Source organism: Sylvia atricapilla, chromosome 10 (assembly GCF_009819655.1).
Source record: "Sylvia atricapilla isolate bSylAtr1 chromosome 10, bSylAtr1.pri, whole genome shotgun sequence".
NCBI classification, from domain to species: Eukaryota; Metazoa; Chordata; class Aves; order Passeriformes; family Sylviidae; genus Sylvia; species Sylvia atricapilla.
This window is the reverse complement of record NC_089149.1, coordinates 14,009,049-14,021,603: the sequence shown is the minus strand read 5'-3', so window position 1 is coordinate 14,021,603 and position 12,555 is coordinate 14,009,049. Positions and strand designations below refer to the sequence as shown.

Here is a 12,555-nt window from a genome sequence, read left to right as displayed (position 1 = left end):
TCAAAGGGAATGTCTCTTATCCGAGTGCAGCCACAAGGCAGGGAGAAGCCAGGGTGACAAGTACAACTGCCCTCTGTGTCACAGCAGCAGCCTGACTCCGGGACATTACAGTGGCCTGGCTGGCTGTGCCAAGGCAGAGGAGGGCTCTGGAGGAGTGCTGTGCTGTCTGCAGAGATGATGCCAGCAGAGGAAAATGCAGTGAATCCCAAGGCATGTGAGAAGCTGTGTCTGTTGAAGGCACAGCAGTGGGTGTATTTCAGTGGGAGGCGTTCTGGCAGACTGAAGTCAGCTTGGCTTTCCTCTGTGGTTGGTGTACATGTTTCTGGGGCTGGTCAACCTCCAGGCTGCAAGAGAGGATGCTGGCTTGCGACTACTTCCTAATTTCTAAGTTTGCAGCCAGCTGTATGGTAAATTAATTGTGTGTTGGTCTATCTCCTGGTCAAGTGTTTGGAAGGAGGAAAAAGGAAGAAGGAGAGCAAATGATAGGGTTGTGCTCTCAGCCTGGCAGTGGGTTGTTGTTTTAAAGAGTAGGTTTTAAAGAGTGTATTGATCATGAAGTTTGAGCCACGCCTTCCTCCAAAGAATCAGACTTGCTGCTCCCAGATGTTAGGTTGAAAGGCAAGGATTAGGCGGATTGTATGAGAAGTGCAAGTGAATAATGTCACCTGTTTCTGGTACCACTCAAACCCAGCTGGTGGCTCACAGGTTTTCCCTCTGTTTGACTTTCAGACAGCCACGATGCCGTCTTGCGATTCAATGGGGCTCCTGTCAGGGGCTTTCAGGATGATGTGGGGCAGAAGACAACAATTCGTCTTATGAATTCCCAGGTAGGTCTGAGGAATATGCACCAAGCAGCCGAGCATGGCAGAGCTGTGTGGCTGCACTGTCTGGGAGCTGGGAAGAACAGGAGCTGATTTCTCCAGTCCCTAGCACATAGCTGTGGGATGGGGATGTCTCTTCTTGGAATGGGGACAGCTGATGAATCTGAGGTGACCAGAGTGACACTGGCATGCACTTGCAAACTTGCAGTAGCCTGCTTGTGATTTACTGCAGGCACAAGGTAGTTTGTGCTTTGTCTTTGCTCAAAGGCTCTGTGTAGGCACAGGAAGGCCAGCTCCATGCTGCTGCTGTGCCTTCAGAGTGAGAGGCAGGAACAGCACCACAGCTCAGCCAGTGAAGGTCTGCAAGGAGGGGTGTTCCAAGAGATGAGTTGTGCCTTCCCCAGACATGAGTATGATAGATGAAGGACGTTTATTTGGCTTTTAATAAAAGAACAGTGTTTCTTTACTGCCCAGCAATGCTGCAGACTCTGTAGATAACACATTAGCCAGGGCTGCTACATGACTGAAGATACTTGACAAAAAAAACACGTTTAAAGCTGCAGGTGGTGCACAGCCAGGAGAGGGATGGGCTCTGGGGGTCCAGGACCTCACTGCAGAGCATGGCAAAAGTGCCTTTAATGCAAGGCCTTACTTACAGAGTTAATCTTCCCTGCCTCTGAGAGCTCTTTGTAGGTATCAAGGTGTCCCTTTGCTGATTCCCTCTGGCCAGCTGTAGGCTGTGAAGCAAACTGTCTAGAGTTAGAACCACGTGTCACAGTGCATTAGCAGAGTCAGTCTGCCACTTGTCCATCAGTAGAGTTGGACTCTTGCTCTTGTAGGCACATCTCAGAGTGGTTGCACTTTTTCTGCCACAGACCTGTTGCCCTTCATGGTTGTTCTTTTGGGGAGAGAAATCGTCAAGTGTAGACATGCAGAGACAAGGGGAAGTCACAGTGGGATGTGCTGCTGAGAGAATGGGGCAGGACAGTAAAATACCAAACAGGCCAGGAGTCATTTGGTTAAAAGACCTGGTGCAGCATTGCAGCACAGAGTACAAGCATCTCCTCACTCCCACAAGACAAGGAGGAGGTTGTAGGCACATGCAGGCTGATGAACTGAATGAGGGAGAGATGAGTGGCTGAAGTGTAGCTTTTGTAATCCTGAACCAAAAAGGCAGTTTCTTTTCCTTACCCCAAGGCTAACATTTGTAGGCCTGGAGTTCTCTTACCTGCCCTGTGTAAGGAGTACATGCATGCTGCTGTATAATGAAGTTTGAAGATTTTCAAAACAGCAAGGGGAGCTTGACCATCCTCTTCAAAGGCAAGAAGACACAGAGCTAATATGTAACCAGTTTGCCTAGTTCATTTTGTGTGTCTTTTAAAGGATATTTTTGTTTATTGTGTGAATGCTGTTGCTACCTCTTTCTGCTCTTGGGTCACTCTTCACTTGTTGCTCTTTGCTGTTGTTTGCTTCATCTTGATCCCCCTGCATTAAACCCCCAGTCAGAAGGGTGACAGTTTGTCCTTTCTGAACCAGTCTGGTTTGAGCAGACAGATCTCACCGTTGGCTTCTGTGCCGTTAGACGTCTTTCCTTTTTTTATCTTTCCTGTCTCTGTATTTTTCTGATGTCAGATAGGTGTTATCACTTAAGCAAACTTTCTCTGGAGGATGGGCTCATGGCCGAGCTTACAGTGATATGGAGAGAAAATATGTGCATGACCTATGTGCTATCTATCAGTGTTATCTGCACAGAGAGGAGGGGAACTGTGTGGTTCTACAGCTGTGATAGGACTCTCCATGTGGATTCTCCTACTTTGAACCAAGTGTAGTCACAGCCATGTCATTTTAGTGCTTCTGTTCTCCATGCATATCAGCCTGCAGTCATGGGTGATGTTCCCTCTGAATGGAGACACTAGCCTAGAAAACTTCAGAGACAGGGAGCACAATACTGCTGCAGGTTTTAGAGGCTAAAGGTAACTCAAAAGGCAGCATTGATCTGGCTGCTGACCAGGGAAAAAGATGCTTTCTGTGTGTGTAGTGCAGGAGTCTTTCATCTGGGGTTTCTGAACTGAGCAGCTCTGACTGCAGTCCCTGTTAACTTTAGAGACCATTGGATTGGAAGCCTGGTTTTCTCCAATGATTTTATTTGCACGTTGGGTGGTTCAGTGCTGCTCTAGTCTTGGTGACATCATTTAAGTCTTGGTAGTGGGGTTACTTGATCACATTCTCTTTGTAGCTCACTGCAGGAGCTGTGCCTTGTCCAGAGCTCTTACAGGCATCAGGTACAGGACAAGCTGTGATTTGTTCTTGCTCTGGGCTGGCTTTTCTTACGTTCTAACTGGGAAAAGGAATGGGTTTGGGTCTTGGCTGCTTTTATTTTGGCTCTTACTGCTGATAAATCCTCAGTCCACTGCCAAAGTGAAGGAAATAGGATCTCCTGAATCTGATCTGTCCTGCCAAAGATTATCTGTATTGAGTCATATCCCTTTGGCACACGTGGCCACTGGCCCTAAGTTTCTTAATGATTATTTTAAAATACTTCTCTGTAATTTGCTGGCCAGTCTCTAGGATGTACATGGGGGTGGATGGTTTTAACAGTAGAGTGGAGTGTCTTGTATATTTGTGTGCAGAGAGAAAGATGAATGGATTGGAACTGACAGGAAGGCAAGAAATTTGGGACCTCCAGATCTGAGGATATGCTTGTAGGTCCACAGGCTTGGTAGTTTTTTCTAAATAAAGAATTTATTTAATGTTGCCTCATTTATTTTCTCAGGCCTTGACTAGTTCATCAGTACTGCTGCTTTTTTAATGGCATGTTTTCCTGCAGTCTGACACAAGGCATTGATTTGCCCTGGGAAATCAGTCACATCTTGTGAAAACAAGATCTGAAGTACGTGTGAGGGGAGTGCCAGTGTCACGCTGGAGGACGCAGCTCCTTTCTGCAGAGCTGACCAAGGGCCAGAGTACCTCGTTCCTCTCAGCCCTTGTTTCCAGTTCTCCTGGGCTGGCTCCTTGCTTCTCTGTCACAGAGAGCCCTCTCTGCTTTGGCTGCCTTTGCTGTTATTGGCACCCACAGTCTGCAGGGAGGAAGAACGAGGAGATAGAAGATCAGTGGAATGGGGGAAGGCTGTGGTGGGAAAGGAGAGCATGTTTAGATTACAGGACGTTGACTGCTGGTAGCAGGAAAGAAGGAAATCATTGTGATATGGCAAATAAATGTACTAAGAGGGTAGGGGCTGTATTAACAAGAACTTGTTACACAGTGAACTGGCTAAGGAAGAAATTGGAAAACCAACAGATCAGTTAACTAATTAGGATCAAAAATCTGGGCAAGACAAGTCAGTCGTGTGGTAATTTAAATGAATTTTACTACTTAGAAGGAATCACTTGCTACTGAACAACAAATGGACACTGAAGGTAAATGGGGAGCCACATTCCTTCAGCAGACAGGTTAAGTGACTGATGGCTAGCAGGCAGTGCCAAGAGCCAGCTCCAGTGTGTGTGGGAGGACACAGCAAACAGTGGCTGTGGAGATGCTCCCCACCTGGTTTCTTGTCCCTTTCCTTTTGTGCCTGTCACAGCTCTCTTGGGGTTTGTGTGCTTCTGCCAACACCCATGGCTGTAGAAACAATGAAAATAAAGTGCATGTGCTCCTTGCCATACCCCTGCCCTTTGCAGTGCTCCATCCCACTCGTGTCCAGCTGAGGGGATGGCTGGTGCCAGCTGCTGTGCCCCTCTGTGCCTCTGGTGCCCACACCTGCAGCGCTGCACACTCCAGCTGTCAGTGGCCTAGATATTTTAGCTGCTGTAAGGAAATGAAACCAAGCAGTGCACAGGGACAAGGCCTAATCCTATAGAGTTAAGAACAGATGTGAGGAAACTCTTTGCTTTTGGAATAATTCCTGTCTGGGCTGGCTGCAGTGTCCTTGCATTCTGGTTATAGGGACAGCCATGCAGGCAGCCAGCTGCTAAGGCAGCCAGGTTGCTCAGGGACTAATTGGCTAGCTCATAATTCGATCTGTGGAGAAAATAGGGACAAATGGAAGCCGATTTTTATGATTTGTGCTAATAATATTTACAAGCTGTGCCTGTACAGATTATGGCTTTGTGTGGGGAGGACAGGAGATTAATTGTTTGATAAGAATTATTTCCTTTCTGCTGCATACCTGGGTTACCCTCGGGTGTCCCAAGCAGCTGTGGTTATGTCCAGATTATAGAGATCTCTTTTGAAGCATTCCTTGTCGTTGCTCTCTCAGGAGATTGAAACCTCCCCTGCCTGAGCTGTCCCCTCCCTGCTCTACAGAGGCGATGGGGGTTTGGCAAGGGGCAGGATTGGCTGGGGATGCTGTAGTCTCTCATCTCTTGCACTGATGGTATCACAGCAGGCTGAGCACTGGCTGCTAGGGTTCCTGTTGCTGAGGAGAAAGCACCCACCTGCAGGCCTTTTTGGGGGGTTAAATGAAGGTTCTTGATAAAGCCAACAGTGTGTTTGCATTAGGCTCTGCCTGGACTGTCCTGGTGACCACGGGCAGCAACTGGTGTTCCCTCCTGCTTCTGGTGTGGTAGTGATGGGATCCTGCCACCGGCTGGCTCACTCTGCAGGTCCTGTCCTTAGTGTGTCACTGAGATGGATGGAAAGCCTTGCAAAGCCCTATAACAGCTTTTCTTGTGACTCTCCACAAAGTCCTTTGCTGCTAGGTACCACTGGCTTGGGTGTTGGAAGGGCTTTGCTGGGGCTGTGTCCTTGCTGCCCACAGTGGGCCATGCTCAGTAACCAGCACTGGGGTGGCTCTGGCTGTTTTCAGGTGTTTTATTGCTTGGCTGCCTGCAAATTCTGTTGGCATGCTGCATATCATTCTATCTGTTGTTGTTTTCCAAGCTTGTAACTGTTGAAGAGCAGCAGTTCCTGAAGGAACCACTATATAACACTGGAATCTTAATAGTCTGGGATCCAGCACCATATCATGCAGAAATTCATGAGGTAAGGCTGAGTTTTTGTAAATAAAATCAGATTCACATGCTTTGAAGTGCTTCTGTAAACCACTTCCTCCTAATGTGGGCAATCAGTCATTCTGAGGCCATTTTTGTTTGCCTTTTTTTTGTTGTGGATGTATCTGTGTGTACTTCTGGGAGTATCCCATGCATGAGTGTTCTTAAGAAAACACTTGCCTGCTTCTGATCCCTGTGAAGGGCCTCTGGCCAAGGATAATGGGTCACCACGTTTACTTTCCCTTGGATGGATGGCACAGGGAGGAGGTCGCTGCTGGCTGCAGTGACTGTCTCATTATAGGATGGTTTCCTCTCTCTGACTGTTAATCTAAGATTTGCTGAGGGTTGCTGCTTAGAGATTTCAAGCACCAGTCAGCCATGGGATATACTTGATGCATTATGAATGACTTGGGAACTCCTCTGAAGATCTGTGGCAGGTTTCACGTGTGGGTGTGCAATCCCTCTAGCAATTCACTTTTGATTATGAGTACAAAAGAGCGTTGTTTGATATTTGATGAGCTCTGGAGGCTCACAGCAAAACCAGGTAGGAGTGAACAGTCAATTCTTTACTTTTATTTTAAGCTCTGACTGTAACTGAGAGGTCTTTGCATTAGTTTCTTTGGCCTGCATTTCCTGTTTTCTCACTGATGTTTATTTCTGTGCCTGGTCCCACAGCTCCAAGAGGCATAAGGGGCCATGGACAGCATCTTTAAGAGTCAGTAGAACCAGGATGGGATATTTATAGCACAGAGGGGAAAAAAGTCTCAAAATTACTTTAGGAAAATGTAAGCCATTGCTATGTTTTTGCTGAAAGGGGAAATTTAAGGATGTAAATCAGCTCAGCATGGTTCAGGACTTGCCTGCAGAAGAGGATGCTTGGTATTGCAATGTGCTGGAGGATCTGGGTCTAGAACATTTAAGGCAGAGTTCTCAACACCTCTGCTCTTAGGGAGTGCAGAATGAAATTACAGAAGATGCTGATCCCATTCAATGGTTCTTCATTGAGATTTGGGGTTTTCCTGCCCTGCTTATTTAGTCAGGTCACCGCAGTGACCCAAGGGGATGATGAATGAGGATGTTTGGGTGAGTGAGGGCGTGTAGCAGGATCTTCTTCTCCAGCAGGAGCAGGTTAACTCATCCTTGTTTCCTGTTGATTACAGTGAAGTGGGCCAGAAATAAAGAATCTGACCTCCTGTTTCTGTTTTGCAGTGGTACAGAAAACCAGATTACAACTTTTTTGAAAGCTATAAGGCATATCGTAGAACATATCCAGAGCAGCCCTTCTATATCCTGAATCCCAAAATGCAGTGGCAGCTCTGGGATATTCTGCAAGAGAATTCCCTGGAGCATATTCAGCCTAATCCACCATCATCAGGAATGCTCGGTAAGATAATTGCCCTCTAAACTTCTGGTTCAGTTTGCAGGCAGGAACTCTCCAGGATGTCTTTTTTCAAAGACAACTACAAATTTATGGTGCTTATCAGAGTTGTTTTTACAGTGTTTGTCTTGTGCCAAAATGTAAGCTTCCTGTCTTCAGAGCAGCAGCTCAGTTGTATTAAATTAAGTGCTTTGCAGCACCCCTCTGAAACAGCAATCTCAAACATGGCCCAGTTCCAGGTGGAAAAAGGAGAACAGACTGCAACACTGGGAAGGTCTCTAGGATTTGTGGCTCCTAGTGCCAGAGCAGTTCCCACAGGGTTCCAGAGGAAGGATGTGTCTCCCCCACAGGGTTCCAGAGGAAGGATGTGTCTCCTGCAGGCTCAGGTCTGGTCAGGCAAATAAATCTGATTACTGTAAATGAATTCTAAGATTGTGACTGTTTCTTTTCTATATATTATTTATATATAAATTTATGTATGTGTATATCTATAAGGACTTTCTGGGAGTCTGTAGAAGGTCAGACTGAAGCTGCCCTGAAAAGGTCAGTGATAAGCCCTCCTTAGCAAAGGAACTCCTTTTTGCATTCTGCTGTTGCAAAAGGTTTCCTGCTCAGTGGAGAGAAGCTCTCGTGACCAGCTGAATAAAAAGGAGTGAACCTCTGGGGAAGCTGCCATGTATTTGAAATCACAGCATAGATGTAGTCTTGTTTGCCATGGACTGTCCAACTGCTCTGCTTCCTCCCTTTGTCTTCTTCTACCTCTGTTCCATCACTGCTGAGGCAGAGGCACTTTGTGTAAACAGAGTTGCTTCATGTTTTTGCCAGGCACAGCACCTATTAAATCATTGCTTGGATATGTGTAGAGCAGCTGCGTGACAGCACAGTCAATGACTTCAGCAGCAGAATTGTTCACTGGAGTTACAGGCTTGAAGACACACTCCTCAGACAGCAGTTCCTCCAGGGCTTAACTTTGGGCCAAGTCACCTTGTTTTTTGCTTTGTAAAACAAGTCACCTTGCCAAATTCAGGGGCATAGATGAGTTCCAGTTTCCAGCTCTGTGTTCCCTGGAATGCCTGAGTGTGATTGAAAATTTTCATTTGAAAGGTGGATGAAAACATGTTTAAAATAACGGTTTAGATTCTTTTAATGTCTTACAGTTGCTCAGGTTTTGCATGGTCCCTGATGTCTCAGATCCTGCCTGAATTTTCTGTGATATCACACACTGATTCAATTTCTCTGATACATTCTTGCTATTTCTTGCACTTGGAAGAAAAAGAGCCAGTAGCTGTGGCTTCCATGTGTTCTGGCTGTGCCCAGCACTGACTGGTGTGATGTCCTCGGTGGAGGAGACGCAGGAGGGCAGCACTGCTCTGCTCCGGGGAGCCTGCAGAGCAGAGGCTGCTCAGCCTCCCTGAGCATCCCCCAGCACAGGGCCTTTATGTTCCCTGCACTCACAAGGAGCAGCTGGGACAAAGGCAGAGGTCTCATCTTGCTTAGTCAGGCAGGTTTGAGGCGGGCTGTTCGGATCAGCTAATTGCAGTGCTTGCTTGGCAGACACCCAGGTTTCCATGAAGGTCACAGATAATGGCAGTACTCTTAAAAAATTGTCCTTTTGGCATGGCTGTCAGTGTAAACAATGAAATCTGCTGAAATCACATTGATCATAGACTTTGCAAGGGAGGGCTTCAGAAAAGAGCCCTGTGTTGGCCAGGCTTGTTTTCTGCCCCTCTGCTCTGAACGTTAATAAAGGAAACCCTTCCCCTTGGAACTGCCTGCTGGCTGCCTGTCCCTCTGGAATGCTCAGTCCTGTCTCTGGTGTGACGTGGGGTGTCTGCTGTGTGTCCCTCCGCAGGCATCGTGCTCATGATGACGCTGTGTGACCGGGTGGACGTGTACGAGTTTCTCCCTTCCAAGCGGCAGACGGACATTTGCCACTATTACCAGAAGTTCCACGACCACGCCTGCACCATGGGAGCTTACCACCCCCTCCTGTTCGAGAAGAACCTGGTGAAGCACCTGAACCAGGGCACGGATGAGGACATCTACACTCGTGGGAAGGTCACCCTGCCTGGCTTCCGAAAAGTGCATTGCTAACGGATTGGTTTTACGGTGTTTCGTTTTCCTTGACTTTCAAAGCACTTTTTAAATCAGGGTTGTCATATTTGGTAGGTCTAAGCACTGGTGTGTTTTGACAGCTCTTCCATGTAGCAAGGCTTGCTCTTAGGACTTTGTTGACCAACTCTGAGCTGTAAGGCTCACTGTGGTACAGCCACTGACCTGCAGGAGTCACTGCAATAAATGGACTCCCAGTGGAGCCAGGCTCTTGCAGCTCGTGGATACCTCTGGCTTCATCTCAGCTGCTGACAGTGTAGGGGAGGCACAGCAGAGGCTTTCTGAGCAGAGATTGCACAAGTTGGGATCGTACAATGAGCATAGTTCGATTTGCTTCAAAGGGGTTGCGACAGCCAAAATCCCGGGAAAATCCATTGGGAAAATCCCAATGGGAAACATGAAAAATCATTTAAAATTTGTTCCCATAGTCAGGAGCTCTTCAGAGTAGGCCTGATTTACGGAAATGCTGTCAAGCTGTGTAATGATAAGCTAAACTTCTAATCCAAAATGTTTGATTTTATAAACAGTCTGTGAACTTCCTTCCAAATTGTAAGACTTCTGAAACCACTCAGGTGACATTTTTGGCAAAGGAAGAGGAAAGCAATTAATATTTCAGTGAATCTTGCAAGACTTTTTAATCTTTTTACTTTTGTTTTTTAATAATTTAAAATAAATTTTAGTAATCATTCACTTTTCCAGTACAGTGCTGGGCTTGGTACAGAAGAACCCTTCTTATCAGAAAGGTTCTGGCAAGATGCTTCAAGGCACAAATGGGAGAACTCACTGGAAGTCAGTGCCTTTTTCCAGCTCTCTGCTACACCACCTTTGCAATTGTTGATTAATTACTTACTGTACAGATTAACACAAACACCACAGAGCTGCTGCTAGATAAGTTCCAGCCCTCTGCAAGCCGACAGAAGGGATCTCTTGACTGCTGTGTGCTTTTCTGCATAGGTGGGGAGCAGGTTTGCCACTTCCATGAGTGGTGGGGAGGGAGAGGGTGCTCTGCTTCTCCTGCTGAGACACAGACAGAGCTAAGAAAGGCAGCTTCTTCCTGTTGCAGCATGGTGGAAGTGGTGGCTCTGCAATCTCAGAGTGTTGGTGAGAACACCTTCCCTGTCTTCTGTATTCATGTTTCATCAGGTCTGTAAAGAAAGCTTTCTCCTGTTTTGAATAAATCCTGTAAAGTCATTGGCCTGGTTGTGGTGAATGGTAAAGGCCCTGTCTCTGTGGCCCTGGGATTTGTACCAGCTCTGCACCACTGCAGGCACAGCTGCTGCTGCAGCTCGGGGGCTGCCTTTCTGCACTGCCATCTCTTGGGATGGACTGGATCTGTCAGTGTTTAAAAATTACATACAGGTAAAAAGGTCCAGGTGCTTGCACCACCTTCCACTAGGACAGGAATGCAATGCAGGCAGCTTGGAAAAAATTCTTTTCACTGCTAGGGGAGGAGGGAGCTTACAGGGGAAAAGCCACAAGGGGCTGCTTGGGAGAGCCACAGTAATCCTCTCCCCATCTCCACTCTTGGGTCTCGACAGCCCCACCTCTCTGTTCCTTGGATCAAGGGAGGTAACTGCCACAGCAGTTTGCTTTCCTACTATGTGTTTAGTTGAGATTCAAATAGCTTCTGACTCTTTTCCTAGGCTGTTTCATCTGTTATTTCTCACAACATGATTTTACACCAACTCCCCCACTGTGGAGCCCAGCCCAGCCACCCTCCCTGGCTCAGGCTGTGTAATGGATGGATGGGATGTGGCTCCTGGGAAGCCAGCACAGCCTGCCTGCTGCTCACCTGGGCTCCCAGACCCACCTGCTCCCTGACAAGGCTCCTGCAAGGAGGCAAAATGTCCCACAGATTCCCCAGATCTCTCAGAACCCTTGGTTACTTAGGGGCAATAGTCTGCACTGAGCATTTCATTTCAAATCAATTTCAAATGTTATGGTAACAGTTTTTAGCTTCATCCAACATGTGATTCATTTACAGTCTAAACAGACTTCTACAGGAATTATGACAGAACTTAAAATAAGCCGGTGGTAACCCTTGTTTTTTTCCTTTTTTTCTCTGCCTAGATAGAAATCTAATATAAAGTGCAAGTGATGACCAATCTGGTATTTAGAAGAGCCAGGTATAAGTTAGTGGGCAGTAATAGCTAGACTGTGACAAAAGTCTTGTCCTCCTGCAGTCTTTAGCAGGGTGCAGTTTTCTGTCCATGTAGAAAGGGGAGAAAGGGGCAACACTGCCCTTTCCAGTTAGCCACTGAGGGACTCAGTACTAGGAAGGATGCTCTGTAAGTATATGGGAAATATTTCCAGCTGGAACCTGGTTTTACCCCTCTTTGGCTTGGCTGGGAACATGGACATGGATGGGAAGAGGTTGTCTGGTCTGAGCAGAACCCAGAGGAGGGAAGTGCCACTGTCAGCAGTTCATGGCTGAACAAAGAAGTATTTGGGGGATGCAGAAGGAATGACAGTATGTTTCTGACAGGGGAGCACTGGACTTTGTTGTCATTAAAGATTTTCCATGGTATGGGCTGACAAAGCTGCCTGTGGGTTTTTGTGGTTTGCTTTCACTAAAGAAAAGGGGAAAATGTCCCAGAAATTCAAACTGTATGCCCCTGAGTCAACACACCTGTCCTAAGTGCCCTAAGGAGAATGGAGAGGGTGAGTGGGAACTGGATCTGGCAACACACCACTAAATCAATAGTGATGCTTAAAGAGATACATGCTGGCACCCCCTGAAGAGAAACACAAGCTGCCCAGCCCTTGTTTCTGTGCATGCTCACAGCTGAAGTGGTGGGCACAGGCAGGATGGCTCATCTTCCTCTGCAGAGTCTGATGCTCTTGCCCAGGGCTGTGGGTGTTTGATTTCATTTGGGAATTGTATCAGCCTGGCAGGGAAACTTCAGCGCTTGCATCAGGTGCTGATACAAGGCGCAGGATGGAAGCATCAAGCTCCATTTTGGAGCAGATAATTGGTGTGCATGGCTGTACATACCTTAGTTCCTGTCCCTGTGCATTCCTAGCAGAGTGAAAGTTGTACTTTGTGGGGTTACCTGGCATTAGTGTGTTCGGCACCTGCAGCTCCGGAGCTCCCTGCAGATGCTGGGAGCAAGCTGAGCCCCATCTGGCTTTGTGCCTCACTCCAAAAGGAGCTGTAGATCAGGACTCCTTTCTGAAGGCAGAACTAGCAAGGGAGAGGATGTGTTTATTTCTAGCTTGGTTTTGGAAGTGCAGATGAAGGTGAAATTGTGTCTC

The 12,555-nt window shown here is 47.1% G+C and overlaps 1 protein-coding gene across 7 annotated transcripts in view; it reads left to right on the top strand.

Annotated features, from left to right (window-relative positions):
- Nucleotides 1–10,491, top strand: part of ST6GAL1 (ST6 beta-galactoside alpha-2,6-sialyltransferase 1) — a 42,904-nt gene extending 32,413 nt beyond the window's left edge. For all 7 annotated transcript variants that reach the window (XM_066326016.1, XM_066326019.1, XM_066326020.1 and 4 more), the window contains 4 exons: nucleotides 730–827; nucleotides 5,701–5,802; nucleotides 7,020–7,194; nucleotides 9,041–10,491. In XM_066326016.1, coding sequence (XP_066182113.1) covers nucleotides 730–827; nucleotides 5,701–5,802; nucleotides 7,020–7,194; nucleotides 9,041–9,282 — 617 coding nt within the window. In that variant the 3' untranslated portion in view covers nucleotides 9,283–10,491. The remainder of the gene's footprint in view (nucleotides 1–729; nucleotides 828–5,700; nucleotides 5,803–7,019; nucleotides 7,195–9,040) is intronic.
- Nucleotides 10,492–12,555: the final 2,064 nt, after the last annotated feature.